The 16184-nt window shown below is 38.0% G+C and overlaps 1 protein-coding gene across 3 annotated transcripts; it reads right to left on the bottom strand.

Moving 5' to 3' along the window:
• Positions 1 to 610: 610 nt before the first annotated feature.
• LOC114267658 (serine/threonine-protein phosphatase PP1 isozyme 2-like) lies at positions 611 to 5513 on the bottom strand. 3 transcript variants are annotated; one of them, XR_014335114.1, is made up of 5 exons: positions 4832 to 5506; positions 3796 to 3947; positions 2732 to 2779; positions 2351 to 2458; positions 611 to 1056 (listed from the first exon to the last, which is right to left on the bottom strand). XR_014335114.1 is itself a non-coding variant. In XM_082877637.1 (4 exons), exons 1-3 carry the CDS (start codon positions 5034 to 5036, stop codon positions 2433 to 2435), a joined length of 279 nt encoding a protein of 92 aa, XP_082733763.1. In that variant the 5' UTR covers positions 5037 to 5513; the 3' UTR covers positions 611 to 1056; positions 2351 to 2432. The 3 variants fall into 3 exon arrangements, 1 of the variants encoding a protein (XP_082733763.1); XR_014335113.1 differs by having other exon boundaries at positions 2732 to 3947; positions 4832 to 5513; XM_082877637.1 differs by lacking the exon at positions 3796 to 3947 and having other exon boundaries at positions 4832 to 5513.
• Between the last annotated feature and the right edge of the window lie 10671 nt (positions 5514 to 16184).

A 16184-nucleotide genomic window follows, 5' to 3' on the forward strand; every position in this document is an offset into this window, starting at 1 on the left:
CTATTATGTCTCATGCACTACAAAAAAAATTGTTTTTTGCGACGACAAAACGCCGTCGCAAATACCCCAAATGCCGTCTCAAAAGGTTTTTGCGATGGTAAAATGGCTTTTTGCGACGGCAAGTGAGGGTCGCAACAAAAGGGGTTGCAAAAGGGTTTTAGCGACGGCACTTGCCGTCGCCTTTGCTTTTGCGACGGGAAAATTCCTTTTTTTGCGACGGCAAATTTCTATCGCCAATAATGAATGAAAATCTGAGTTTTTTGCGACGGCACAGTATTGCCGTCGCTAAAAGGGTTTTTTGCGACGGCAAAAATACCGTCGCTAAAAGTCTATTTGAGACAGCAACCTGGGCCGTCGCTAATGACTATTGTCGACGGCTACGATACCGTCGCTAAAGGCCTTATTTTGCAATTATATTCCCTACTTTTTGCAACAGTATAAGTGCCGTCGCAAAAAGTCCAATATATAAAATTAAAAAAATTTTAAAAAAATTAAAAAAAAAAACCTGTAATAAAATTATTAAAAATATGAAAATGACCTGTACTAAATGAAAAATAACTATAAAAAAAAAACCAATAATTATATAATAATATAAAAAGTCCAATATATAAATAAAAATTCATCCATAATTAAAAAGCAAGTTATATTCTAACATTAACAATTCCATCTTCTAGTCAAATGTAAAGTACCACTAAAACACTACAACATAAAAACAAAAGCCAAGGGCCAAAAAAAAAAAAAAAAAAAAAAAAAAAAAAAAAAAAAAAAAAAAAAAGATGTACATAAGATGGTCACTAGCTACATTAATACTAGAATTGCTTTAATTACATATCATATAAGATTAACCCAATCCATGCCATGATTGTAATTGTTTTCTGGCATATAAAAAATATTTCCAAACCCTTCCATCCCAAACTTCCCTAGAAAAAGAGGTGGATCCATGGCTTCCATGGAGAACAATGAAGCCGGGTTGTTGCTTGAAACACCATCACATCTCTCCAGTAGCCTCTGTATCTCCTTCTCTGCCTCGGAAAGCTGTTCCTTGAGCTTCATTACCTGTAAATTAACCAATAATTTGTTATAAGATTGTGATGGTTACTTGATTTGGTTTCCAAACCTTAAGAGTGGGGAATTATAATAAAAAAAACATGAATTGGTTGGTGGGTGTGAAAATGTAGAGTAATGCTAGACATTTTTTTAATTGTAGAAAATAAAATATGTAAACCAAAGATTCATTAATCTACATCTTACATTTTATTTTTGTGGACACTTTTTCTAGGTTTGTGGTTTATCCGGAAAGAGTTTCACTACGAATCTAGAAACCAAATACATGAATGAACACAAAAATATACAGGAATTGACTAGATTTTACAAAATTTATTGGTGCGCCCACTTCTAAAAAATTTGTCTCTCATATAAACCCATCATTCCTGAAGTGACAAATTGAGTTAATGAAGAGTTCATACCTTAATTCACTGATAAAAAGGCAAACATAATAATTCAGCTGAAGCATCATACAAATGATGTAATAGAAATTATGCAAAATTGCATCAACCCACAATGAAAGAAGATGTCTCAGAGAAACAGAACTTGACAAAATAACAGAACTCTAGGCAAAGCCCACCAATCACAGCCTTCTAATTACATCTCTTACTACTGTCATTTGATATATATTATTAGGCAAGTCTATTTGTCAAAATTTAAAAATTTAAAAATGAAAAAAGAAGAGAAGAAAAAAAGTTATTCTGACAAGAATCTGAGGGAGAGTGCTTATTCGCTGATATATGATTACATGACATACATATGCACGATGAGGCCTTCACTGCGGGACAGTATATGAATTATTTTGGGTTCTTGAAAACAATTATGGTTCTAAATACTTTTTCTATAATAGATAAGTGATGCATCCATCCCTAATGACGTCAAGAAAGGCAAAAAATGATATGCTAAGAAATCCAGAGAATTAAAGCTGCATGATTGTATTTACAAATATAACAAGTTATATTATTAAAACAACACCCCAAGCCACCAAACGAGACACAAACTCAATCACCGAAGAGCTTGAACAACAAATCAGATACTAATTCTTAGAAGGACAAGCAATGAATTGATACGATTCTACGATTTGAACTCGAGCAAAACTATGAAAGCAACAAACACCATATTACAGAAACAGAAGCAAAAACACAAACACTTGGCGTAGATGATATCATTTGCAGCATCAAGTCCTCAGATTGAAACCAAAAACTAATTCAATCCCTCCAAACTAATGGAAACAGCAAAGAAAGAAAATTTGAGAGAATTGAAAACAAATACAATGATGTATATGAATTGATTAAGAGAGACTAACCTATTTATGTGGGTTAGAGTTAGATTGTGCTCGAAACCCTCCCAACCCAAAGCAAGCAGCAGAAAAGCCGCTAGTTTCTCGATCATGAATACCATTCAACAAAAGTACCTATAAAGGAAGTAAATGCATTAATACAACATAACAATGTTGAAAACCCTACATAATAAGAGCCACAATAGGTGTTTAATAGCTAGAATCTTCGAATATAATTAATGTCATCCGAACATCAAAGGAATTAAGGGCCTCAACTGAATATTTTTAGCAGAGCCAATCACAAAGGAATTAGTAACTTCCTGAACTATCAACCAAATTTACAACAATTACTCGACAGACTCTTTTCTAGTCAAAGAGCATACACATGATGCCTTGATAGAAGATTACCTTGGGGCAAGACCTTGAAGCGATGAGCTCCCCAATGCCAAGTAAAACCTATGTATGGAGAATGATCAGTACAAGATAGAAATTAAAAACTTTCTTTTGTTTTCCCAATTAACAAACCACTGATGACAACTGTTTCATATCAACAGAAAAAACAAGATTAGAGAACCATTACCCACAACAGTGATCAAAGTAAGGCAACAGAAAGAGTTCCAAGAACATATTTTCATTCAAATTTTAGATTAGTAGATAAGCTTAGATATACAATGCATAATTAGTACAACAAATAATTTAAATAAGGTGAACATAAGAATGTGCCTCTGTTTATTTATGGATTCCAAGTATCTTTGTCAATAATAGCTCCGTTGAATTGATTAACTGATAGATGAACAAATTAAAACATGGAGTAGATAAGCCACCAAACCTCTAGCATGTGATAGGAGTATGACATAGCAAGTAGCAACCATAGAGATTAAAAATCCTTTAAATGATAGACAAGTTTTAATAAGAGAGCAAAGAAGCACTGTTCATGTATTTTCAGCTACTTTAATAGCCCAAGACTCACGTTTCTATAATAACCCCATAATAGCCCAAGAATCAGGCACAAGTAGTGGTGATTCAATCAGCGTCATCTGGACAAGCTAATGTAAAAAAACTGAATAAAATGGAGCTTATAATGCTTTTTCACCACCAAATTTTGAGGAAAGTAAAACAAACATGAATTTAGAAGTATCGTATTTTATCTAACAACTGAATCTTATTTAACTAAACAAGGAATTCAACTGGTCTTGCTAGAGCCTTAATTATTTTATTTATTTTTCTTTAGTGCCAAGATATTGAAATACTGGGTCTCTAATTATGGTAGACCAACCAAACAGAGAGCAATTAAAGAACAAGTTTCAGTCAAAAAACTTCATTACATAATTCTTAGTTCCAACCACTTATAATTGGTAGTGAAGTGGGCACAAACAATAAGCAATAAACCACCACCATTGGGATATTAAACACTCCAACTAATTGCAAAATCATATGATAGGATTTAATTTGAATACATAAAAATCTCAAACCTGATAGAGACCCTCCAGAGAAATGATGCCCACCAATATGTGCCATGAGAAGACCAACCCAAGATCCTCAAAGCTCCAAATTTAGAAAGAAACCTAGTTCTGTAATAGAGGCCGATGTTGTGTTGGAGGAAACACTGACTCAACTCAACTAACTACCAAAACCAACCAACGATCAATAAGTAATCAATATAACTCCAGAAATATAATTGGGAAGATCATTAATGCAATAGATGACTTCTTAGAACAGCAAAGACCTCAAATACTTAGAAAGTGTCAGTTACTCTACACTTTCTGGCCTTAAATGCAGCAAAAGAAGTTTGGTTGTTTTGTGATGTCCCAAAACACAGTTAACCCAAAAAGCATGACACTTTCAACTCCTTGGAAAAAAGAAAAATCTTTGCAAAGTAAAAATCACATGTTCGTTAACTCATTAATGCAATAGGGTATTCCTCAACAAAAACAGTCTTTAACCTGAATGATCTCACTTTTCCTAACCAACAATGAGAATAGTTGACCCTCAAGTGTAGATGTATTCAACTCCAACAGCAAATTCAGGATACTTTCCATCTCATAAACCATAAGTCACTGAAGCAAAATAAAACACCATCCACTAGGCAGCAAAAGTTGCATGCATCCTTGAGACTAAATCTCATGGCAAGAACTCAGAAGTATCAGATAGGTTGAATATCGGATGAATACAAGTCTCGCATTACTTAATTTTATTTGTAAGTTATTTTTAAGTCAAAATTTATTCTTTCCCCAAAATTTAAAATTATTAGCATAATGAGAATAAATCAATAAAATGGACAAAGAAGCCAGACCAAAACTTATCCACAACTTGTCCCCAACGTTATCCACAACTCCTCTAAATCCTATTAAAAAACAGACCAAAAACAAAAACAACTACGGATATATGTATGTGTGTAACCAAGATAAGAACAACCCACAAACAAACAAATATCTTACAAACCCAAAACCAACAGCAAACAAATACAGAGTTACATAACATAAACAAAGAAAAAGATGAAACTTTTACCGCAGATCTTGATGGGGGCTTCGAGCTCTAAGAGATTGGGTTGTTGGAGGAAGATTTCTCTCGAAATGGTGCAAAGCTGATGGATCTCAGCCTTGGAGAGCTGGACCTGGACCTGGCGTACACTCCTCACCTGCCGAAACTCCAAAAGCCGATTAATGATGTCATCAAGAACGGCAGGGTCCATCCCCTGCCCATTTTGCGCCATCAAACCTCTCTCTCTCCCTCCCTCCCTTCCTCTTCAATTAATTCTTAGGGTTTCACAGAAAAAAAATCCTAGATTCCCAAACACAACGAGAAACAAGGGGTGGAAGATTGAACGACGAGAGGTGGATCGGAGGCAGAAATTAGGGTTTGAAGAGGATGAATAAGAGAGAGAGAGAGAGAGGGCGGGAAGGAGACGAGATCGATGATCCACGAGATCGATGATCTTTTCTCTCTCTCTCTCTCTCTCTCTTTTCTTTGCCTGGTTGCCCCATCAAAGACTGAACAAATTGGGGATTTTGGGTTTTGGGGGGGAGGGGGAATGGAAAACAACAAACAGATTAGGGATTTTGGGTTTTTGGGGAGGGGGGAGCGGGAATGGAAAGAGGGAGGGGGGGAACCGGGTGGGAATGGAAAGAGGTGGGGTGGCCATGGAAATTTTTTTGGATTTTTTTTATTTTTATTTTCATTACAAATAAATATTTAAATAATAAAATGATTTTTTTTTTGCAATAAAAATAATTTTTTTATAGTTAATGAATTTTTATTTTTATTTTTTCATTTAGTAAGGTTGAAAATTTATTTGTTTCATATTTATTTCAATGAATAAAAAATTATTATTATTTTTTTATTTGGTAGAAGTAGGGATAATATTTTCCATTAAAATAAAGTTAATTTTTTGTGGTCAATGTGGCATTTGCAGTGGTAGTAGTGGTGAAGGTGGTGGATAAGAGATGATGGTGGCGGTGGTGGTGGTGGTGGTGATGACGAAGGAGATTAGTGGTGAAGTTGTGGTAGTAGTAGAGTAGATGGAGTAGCAGGGGTGAAAGAGAGGTAATGGTAGTAGTAGTGGTGGCAATAGTGGTAGTGGTGGTAGTTGAGTGGTGGCGATGGTAGTAGTAATGGTAGTCGTAGAGGTGAAATGGCGACTGTGGTAGTAGTGGTGGTAGTAAATTGGCATTTGTAGTAGTGGTAAAGGTGGTAGAAGAGATGAGTGGTGAGAGAGAGAGATGAGTGAGAGGCACAGAGAGAGAGAAAAGAGATGAGAGAAGAGATAGATGAATGAGAGACACAGAGAGAGAGAGAGAGAGAGAGACAAATAGACAGACAGAGAGAGAAGAGTGATGAATGAGAGAGAGAAAGAAAATAGAGAGAAAAAGATGAAAAAATGGGTGAAAAGATATAGACAAAGAGAGAAACAGAGAGAGAGAGAAAAAAAAGAGCGAAAAGAGATAAACGAGAGAGAGACAGAAAGAGATGAGCGAGAAAACGAGAGAGAAAAAAAGAAGAGAGACAGAGAGAGAAGATAGATGAAAGAGATAGAGAGAAGAGAGATGGACGAGAGATATAGAGAAAAAAAGAGACAGACAGACAGAAAAAAAGTGATGAGTGAGAGAGAGAAAGAGAAGAGAGACAGAGACACAGAGAGAAAGAGAGAAACGGACAGACAGAGAAGAGTGATGAGTGAGAGAGAGACAGAGAAGAGTGACAGAGACACATAGAGAAAAGGAGAGACAGACAGACAGAGAAGAGTGATGAGTAAGAGAGGGAAAGAGAAGAAAGACAGAGACAGAGAGAGAGAGATAGGAAGATGAAAAAATGGGTGAAAAGAGAAATGTTCAAAAGAGTAAGACGACGTCGTTTATAGTGGATCGATAAATCGAGAAGGAGCTCGATAAATAGAGAAGATGAGAGTAAGAGAGTGAGCAAGGCGAACATAGTGAAGGAGAAATAGACAAATAGACAAGTAGAGAGAGAGAGAGAGAAGAGTGATGAGTGAGAGAAAGACAAGGAGAGAGAGAGAGAGATAGACAGAAAAAGAGATAGAGAGAAAAAGAGAAAGAGAGAGATAGAGATAGAGGGAAAGATAGAAAAAGAGAGAGAAACAAGAGATGAGCGAAAGATAGACAAAAAAGAGAGAGAAATAGAACGAAAAGAGATGAGCGAGAGAGAGACACAGAAAAAGAGAGAGACAGAGAGAGAAGAGAAATGGGCGAAAGAGATAAAAAGATAAGAAAGAGAGAGAAAAGAAATGAGAGAGATAGAGAGCAGAGAGATGAGCGAGAGAGACAGAGAGAGAAAACAAATGAGAGAGATAGAGAGAAGAGAGATAGGCGAGAGACACAGAGAGAAAATGAGAGAGAGAAACAGATAGATAGAGAAAGAAGAGTGATGAGTGAAAGAGATAAAGAGATAAAGAGAGGAGAGAGAGAGATAGAGACAGAGAGACATGAAGATGAAAAAATGAATGAAAAGAGAAACGTTACATCAAAAGAGTAAGAATACAATATTTTTTTTAAAAAAAATTGCGACAGAAAAAAGTATTAGAATTTATTCAAACCATTTTGTGACTGTATATATATATGAAGTTGTCTCAAAACCACAATCACTATGCTAGGTTAGAGTTTTCCAAAAACTTTTTTGAGAAAATTATACTTTCTTGTTTTCTGTGTTATATTATTTTTATTGAATTTTTTTAATATTTTAAGTATTTTTTTTATTTTTAGACACACCTAACATAAATACACCTAAAAATTAAAAAAAATGTAAAAAAAATGTTTTAAAAATTCACTAAATACCAAAAATACAATATTTCAATACATTTTTTTTTGGTATTTTTATGTATTTATTAATTTTTAAAAATATTTTTTCATAATTTTTTTTTTAGATACATCTAAGTAAGGTGTATCTAAAAAAAATATTTAAAATTTTAAAAATATTCACTAAAAATTAAAAAAAAACACGAAAGTCACTTTTTGCGACGGCAGAAAATGCCGTCTCAAAAAGGCAAAGTATTTGCGACGGCACCATTTGCTGTCTCAAAAAAGCAGAGCATTTGCGATGGCACAATTTGCCGTCTCAAAAAAACAGAGTATTTGCGACAGCAGAAAATACCATCGCAAATGCTCTCATTTTTTGAGACGGCAAATTGTGCCGTCGCAAATGCTATGCTTTTTTGAGACGGCAAATGGTGTCGTCGCAAATACTCTGCTTTTTTGAGACGGCATTTTCTGCCGTCGCAAAAAGTGACTTTTTGAGACTACAAGTGCGCCGTCGCAAATAGCCCCGTCTCATATACCCACTTTTCTTGTAGTGATGTCTCAATACAAAATTGTGAGTTTCATCGTTTCCGCCAATCACAAGTCTTTTGATAATCACATAATCATGCCTCAAGAGCACTAAATATTTTGTCTTGTTCAAGTGGTATTACTAATGTGATATTTTATTTTTGTTTTGTTCTTTCAAAACTCAAAAATTTCACAACTTTTATTATACACATATATTTTTAATAAAACATATATTTTTGGAGTCTACACAATGAGATTAATTAAACAAGACCAATATTGAATATAAAATTGTATAAATAAAATATTTTTTTTAGCTATACAAAACCAACAATTTTTCAGTTTGTGAAACTATCTAGTAAAATTGAGAAATTTATCAGTTTCTTCAAGTATTAACTGAGAATATTTTCAATTTTTAATAAATTTCTCAATTTTTTTTTTCAGTTTTCAAACTGTGTCAACTTTTTTAGTTTTAAACTGAGAATATAATCTCAGTCTTAAACATGAAAAAAACTAAAAAAGTTAGACCAAAAAAATATTGTTAGTTAAGTAAGTGAAAAAAAAAATACTATTAAAAATGATTAAATTGTAAATTTGTAATAAAAAATATTTTTATTTTTATATAATTTTGTATTTAATATTAATCTTATTTGATAAATTTCGTTGTGTTGATTCTAAAAATATAAATTTTATAAAAAAATAAATACATATTATAAAAATTATAATAATTTAAAATTTTAAAAATCAAAATAAATGTTATATCACCATATTTTTTTTTAGTAGGGACAATTACGGCCCAGTTGTGGCAGGGGTTTTATTTATTGGTCAGTGGGACAAAAATTTAGAATTTCAAAATGGTAGGAAAATCAAAGGGAGCTTTTTTGATAAATCCATTTTCTAAGAGCTTTATTCCATCCAACCCATATTCTTTTTGACTATTCCATTAGGTCCAATTTGAGATAAGAAGACCAAAATACCCTTTTCATCTACTTATGTTCCATTTAGTTTACATTATTTTCTTATGTTTCAATAAGTCCTATGGGTGACATAATTACCAAAATACCCTTAATGTGAATGTTCACACCGTCAATATAAATGTTTATATCGTCAATGTGTAGGGGCCCGGCTCATGTCGATCCTCGTGGGTGCCCGGAAAAATTCGAGTCGGGCCGGGCCGGCCCACAAGCCAAAAAATAGGCCCAACCCGGCCCTTGATAATATGAATATTCACATTGACAAGTTAACGTTCACATTGATAGGAGTGTAAAATTGGCCTGCGGCCCGTGGGCGGCCTGAAACCAGCCCGTCGCCCGGGCCGGGCCCGGGCCGACCCGTTCACAATATGAATATTCACATTGACATATTAACATTAACATTAACATTGACAAGAGTGTAAAATTGGCCCATGACCCGTGGGCAGCCCGAAGCCCGAGCCCGGGCTCGGGTCAGGGCGGGCCCGGCCCGGCCCGTTGACAATGTGAATATTCACATTGACATGTTAACATTCACATTGATAGGAGTGTAAAATTAGCCCGCGGTCTGTGGCCGGCCCGAAACCTGCCTGCGGCTCGTGGGCTGCCCTGGGCGGGCCCGGCCCGACCCGTTGATAATGCAAATATTCACATTGACATGTTAACATTCATATTGATAAGAGTATAAAATTAGCCCGCGCCCCGTGGCTGCCCGAAACTAGCCCACGGCTCGTGGGGGGCCCGGGGCGGGCCCGACCCGGCCTGTTGACAATGTGAATATTCACATTGACATATTAACATTTACATTGATAAGAGTGTAAAATTGACTCGCGTCCCATGGGCGGCCCGGGGCGAGCCCGGTCCGGCCCATTGACAATGTGAATATTCACATTGACATATTAACATTCACATTGATAGGAGTGTAAAATTGGCCCGTGGCCCGTGGGCAGCCCGAAGCCCACACGCTGCCTAGGGCGGGCCAGGCCCGGCTCGTTGACAATGTGAATATTCACATTGACATATTAACATTAACATTGATAAGAGTGTAAAATTAGCCCGTGACCCGTGGGCAGCCCGAAGCCCGGCCCCGGCCCGGCCCGACACAGGCCCGGCCCGGCCCGTTGACAACGTGAATATTCACATTGACATATTAACATTCACATTGATAAGAGTGTAACATTAGCCCGTGCCCCGTGGCTGCCCGAAACACGCCCACGGCCCGTAGGCAGCCCGAGGCGGGCCCGGCCCGACCTGTTGACAATGTGAATATTCACATTGACATGTTAACATTCACATTGATAAGAGTGTAAAATTGACTCGCGTCCCATGGGCGGCCCGGGGTGGCCCGGGTTTGGGTCCGGGCCTACCCCAGGCCGCAGGCGAGCTTCGGGCAGCGGACAAGTTTTACATTCCTATCAATGTTAATGTTAACATGTTAATGTGAATATTCATATTGTCACGGGTCGGGCCAAGCCCGCCTCGGGCTACGATCGGGCTTTGGGCCGCCCACGGGCTGCGGGCCAATTTTACACTCTTATCAATGTGAATGTTAACATGTCAATGTGAATATTCACATTGCCAACGAGCTGGGCCCGCCCTGGCCCGAGGTCGGGCTTCGGGCTGCCCACGGGTCACGGGCCAATTGTACACTCTTATCAATGTGAATGTTAACATGTCAATGCGAATATTCACATTGTCAACAGGCCGGGCCGGGCCCGCCCCGAGTCATCCACGGGCCGTAGACGGGTTTCAGACAGCCACGGGGCGCAGGCTAATTTTACATTCCTATCAATGTGTATGTTAAAATGTCAATGTGAATATTCACATTGTCACGGGTCGGGCCAAACCCGCCTCGGGCTTCCCACGGGCTGCGGGCCAATTTTACACTCTTATCAATGTGAATGTTAACATGTCAATGTGAATATTCACATTATTAACGGGCCGGGCCGGGCCCGCCCCGGGCAGCAGGCGGGCTTTTGGCCGTACATGGGCCGCAGGCCAATTTTATACTCTTATCAATGTGAATGTTAACATGTCAATGTGAATATTCACATTGTTAACGGGCCGGACCGGGCCCGCCCCGGGCCGCCCATGGGCGGCGGGCGGGTTTCGGGCCGCCACGGGGCGGGGGCCAATTATACACTCCTATTAATGTGAATGTTAACATGTCAATGTGAATATTCACATTGTCAACGGGACGGGCCGGGCCGAGTCGGGCCCGCCCTGGGCTGCTGTCTAGTTTTGTACTATTTTCAATGTAAATGTTAACATGTCAATGTGAACATTCACATTGTCAACAGGCCGGGCCGGGCCGGGCCTGCCCACGGGCCGTAGGCGGGTTTCGGGCAGCTACAAGGCGCGGGCTAATTTTACACTCCTATCAATGTGAATGTTAACATGTCAATGTGAATATTCACATTGTCAACGGGCCGGGCCGGGCCCGCCCTGGGCTGCGGGCGGGCTTTTGGTCACCCATGGGCCGCGGCCCAATTTTATACTCTTATCAACGTGAATGTTAACATGTCAATGTGAATATTCACATTGTCAATGGGCCGGACCGGGCCCACCCCGGGCCGCCCATGGGCCGCGGGTGGGTTTCGCACCGCCACGGGACGGGGGCTAATTTTACACTCCTATTAATGTGAATTTTAACATGTCAATGTAAATATTCACATTGTCAACGGGCCGGGCCCGCCCTGGCTCGCGGGCGAGTTTCGGGCCGCCCACGGGCCAATTTACATTCATATAAATGTGAATTTTAAAATATGAATATTCACATCATTAAATTTCTAATTGTTGAAAAAATATTTATAAGGGTATCAAAATTAAATATAAGGGCATAAGTGTCCAAGAAAATAGTGTAAATCAAGAAAATGGACTTTATGGAATAAAACTATACATACATGGGACTAAATGGGTTAAAAAATTCCTTCATGGACTTCTTGGGTTAAAACACTTCTAAATTAGACTTATCAATAAAAATCCCTACAAATAATAATTAAACAATACAAATACTATTTTATTTTTACTAACCCAAATCAGACAATAAAATTTAATACAAATATTAACGCAAACCATGCAAATAAAAAAAGTCACTAAAAAAATAGACATATATATTTTAGCATTCATAATAGTTTCAAAAAAGTAGGATATGATAAATTCATTTCACCATTTTTGGTTGAATTATGTCTTCTATTTTTCTAAATAAAAAAAAAAAATAGTTTGGTAAAACAAAATATCAATTTGCTAACAAGTGTCCCTAAGGTACAAATAAAAGACAAAAAAATTACAAAACACAAGACACATTTTACTAAATTCAATAAACTTTATTAAAATTAATACACTTTCTAACACTTTTATATATTTTTAAGACACATTTTTCAATATCAATTTCATATGGTTCTAACTTTTTTTTTGGGTACAAGTTCAGATAGTCTAACATGTGTAAGGTCCAAGTCTGATCTGTGCCAGGTGCAAGTTCAATTTATGTAGAGTGCAAGTCCAACATAAACAGAGTGCAAATCCAACTTGTGCATGGGTGCAAGTTCATTATCAAAATAATGAGTTCTTTTTTCCGATTTATTTACCAAAATAGTTTTCAATTTTTGTGAAAAATAAGAAATTGAAAGCTAATCTAAATTGTGCCTAAAAAACTAAAATAATTTATATAAATATAAAATAAAAATAATTAAGTGAGATACTAGAAATTATAAAAAAGAAAAAAAATCACAAAACACTACAAAAATTTCGGTTTTTTGCGACGGTAAAATGCCGTCGCAAATACTCAAAATGCCGTCTCAAAAGCTTTTTTGCGACGGCAGATGACTTTTAGCGACGGCAAGTGGGGGGTCGCAACAAAGGGTGTTGCTAAAAGGTTTTAGCGATGGCACAATGCCGTCGCCTTTTTTTTGCGACGGCAAAGTTGCCTTTTTGCGACGGAATTCTGTCGTCACCACTAATATGTAAAAATCTGAGATTTTTTGAGACGGCACTGTGTTGCCGTCGCTAAAAGTGTTATTTGCGATGCCAAAAATGCCGTCGCGAAAGTGTTTTTATTGCGACAGGATATCTGCCGTCGCTAAAAAATTATTTGAGACAGAACAACATGCCGTCGCTAAAAGATTATTTGCGACAGCAAAGAATACCATCGCAAAAAGTTTTTGTCTCAACTCTGCCAATATCATTTGCGACGGCAATGTGGTGCTGTCTCAAAAAAAAAAAAAAAAAAAAAAAAAAATACAATAAAATTATTAAAAATATGAAAATTACCTATATTAAATGAAAAATAATTGAAAAAGAAACCGATAATTATATAATAATATAAAAATTTCTGTATAAAAATAACAATTCATCCATAATAAAAATATTCTTCCATTCATAACAACACATCAGCAAAATTATTCCACTACATAATGTTGCATAATACATATACAATGTTTAAATACATAATGTTGTTCACAATTCAAAATAACGTAAATCAAAAACAAAAGTTTTCCTCATGATTCTTCCGTGGATAACAAAAACAAAATTTAGTTGCAATCTTCACATGCCTGCATTCCACAAGAAGCAAACTGCTACTCGGGAAATATCTGTAAACAAAAAATAAAAATAATTAATGACAATATAATTATGTATTAATATTTTAATTACAAAAAAATATAAAAAATTAACTACTATATAATTACAAAGATAATTAAGTAAATAATTTTGGTTAGATAGAAATTCGGCTCTAACTCCCAAATCGGGAAACCGATTGGAGTCCTGTCTTCTCCCACAAGTCTCTCGTGCCTAGGCGATCGTGTGTGCCAAGTTTCGTACTAAACCGACGCCGTTTGGTGATTTTGGGGCATCAACCCCTCGAATTCAAATTTCTTATGGAACTAGTTTGCCTAGACCGAAATCTGGCTCTAACTCCTAAACCGGGAACCCGATTCGAGTCCTGTCTTCTCCCACGAGTCTCTTGTGCCTAGGCGGTTGTGTGGGCCAAGTTTCGTTCTAATCCGACCCCGTTTGGTGATTTGGGGGCGTCAACACCTCGAATTCAAGTTTCTTAAGGAACTAGTTTGCCTAGAGTTAAATCCGGCTCTAACTACCAAATCGGGAACCCGATTGGAGTCCCGTCTTCTCCCACAAGTCTCTCGTGCCTAGGCGGTTGTGCATGCCAAGTTTCATGTTAACCGACGCCGTTTGGTGATTTTCAGGCGTCAACACCTCGAATTCAAGTTTCTTAAGGAACTAGTTTGTCGAAAGTGAAATCCGGCTCTAACTCCCAAACCGGGAACCTGATTCGAGCCCCGTCTTCTCCCACAAGTCTCTCATGCCTAGGCGGTCGTGTGTTCCAAGTTTCGTGCTAATCCGACTCCATTTGGTGATTTTCGGGCGTCAACACCTCGAATTCAAATTTCTTAATGAACTATTTTGCCTAGACCGAAATTCGGCTCTAACTCCCAAACCGAGAACCCGATTGGAGTCCCGTCTTCTCCCGCAAGTCTCTCGTGCCTAGACGGTCGTGTGTACCAAGTTTTGTGCTAATCCGATGCCAATTGGTGATTTGGGGGCGTCAACACCTCGAATTCAAGTTTCTTAAGGAACTAATTTGCCTAGAATGAAATCTAGCTCTAACTCCCAAACCAAGAACCCGATTATCATTCTGTCTTCTTCCACAAGTCTCTCGTGCCAAGGCGGTCATGTGTGCCAAGTTTCATGCTAAATCGACGCCGCTTGGTGATTTTGGGGCGTCAACACCTCGAATTCAAGTTTCTTAAAGAACTAGTTTGCCTAAAGTGAAATCCAGCTCTAACTCCCAAACTGGGAACCCGATTGGAGTCTCGTTTTCTCCCACAAGTCTCTCGTGCCTAGGCTGTCGCGTGTGCCAAGTTTGGTGCTAAACTAACGCTATTTGGTGATTTTGGGACGTCAACACCTAGAATTCAAGTTTCTTAAGAAACTAGTTTGCGTAGAGTGAAATCTGACTCTAACTCCCAAACCAGGAACCCGATTGGAGTCCGGTCTTCTCCCACAAGTCTCTCATGCCTAGGCGGTCGTGTGTGCCATGTTTTGTGTTAAATCGACTCCGTTTGGTGATTTTGGGACGTCAACACCTCGAATTCAAGTTTCTTAAGAAACTAGTTTGCCTAGAGTGAAATCCGGCTCTAACTCCCAAACCAGGAACCTGATTGGAGTCCCGTCTTCTCCCACAACTCTCTCATGCCTAGGCGGTCGTGTGTGCCAATTTTCATGCTGATCCGACCCCGTTTGGTGATTTTGGGACGTCACACCTCGAATTCAAGTTTCTTAATGAACTAGTTTGCCTAGAGTGAAATTCGGCTCTAACTCCTAAACTAGGAACCCGATTGGAGTCTCGTCTTCTCCCACAAGTCTCTCGTGCCTAGGTAGTCGCGTGTGCCAAGTTTCGTGCTAAACCGATGCCGTTTGGTGATTTTGGGGCGTCAACACCTCGAATTCAAGTTTCTTAAGAAACTAGTTTGCCTAAACCGAAATCCGGCTCTAACTCCCAAACTGGGAACCTGATTGGAGTCCCTTATTCTCCCACAAGGCTCTTGTGCCTAGGCGGTCATGTGTGCCAAGTTTCGTGCTAATCCGACCCTGTTTGGTGATTTGGGGCGTAAACACTTCGAATTCAAATTTCTTAATGAACTAGTTTGCCTAGACCAAAATCCAGTTCTAACTCCCAAACCGGGAACCTGATTGGAGCCTCGTCTTTTCCCATAAGTCTCTCGTGCCTAGACGATCGTGTGTGCCAAGTTTCGTGCTAATCCGACGTCGTTTGGTGATTTTGGGGCGTCAACACCATTACTTTGAAGTTCTTTTTACAGCATATATTTTTCCTTGAATACAATCAATCCTTAACTAGAACATAATAAATCTACTCTTTGGTCATCCAGATTTTCTACATATATATTACAGAAAGAAGAAAAAAGTGGGATTTATCATTAGAAAAGAAAAAGCATAAAGATAAAGAAGAACAAAGGAAAGTGCAAAGGAAGAAGAGGGTTATATTTGGATGCTCTAAAGCAATTGAAAACATATGATATAATCATACAAAAAATTAGATGAACAAATTAAAGAAAATTGCCTACCTTTTCCTATCATTGT

The sequence above is a fragment of the Camellia sinensis genome, chromosome 7 (genome assembly GCF_055761805.1).
Source record: "Camellia sinensis isolate YWXY chromosome 7, ASM5576180v1, whole genome shotgun sequence".
Classification (NCBI taxonomy): Eukaryota; Viridiplantae; Streptophyta; class Magnoliopsida; order Ericales; family Theaceae; genus Camellia; species Camellia sinensis.

Bases quoted from the DNA above. Each gene is read 5' to 3' on its own strand.
- LOC114267658 (XM_082877637.1), bottom strand. From the start codon at position 5,036: ATGGCGCAAAATGGGCAGGGGATGGACCCTGCCGTTCTTGATGACATC. The intron at 2,780-4,831 runs GTAAAAGTTTCA...CTCCATACATAG, and splicing joins AGCCCCCATCAAGATCTGCG to GTTTTACTTGGCATTGGGGA. The intron at 2,459-2,731 runs GTAATCTTCTAT...CTTCCTTTATAG, and splicing joins CTTCAAGGTCTTGCCCCAAG to GTACTTTTGTTGAATGGTAT.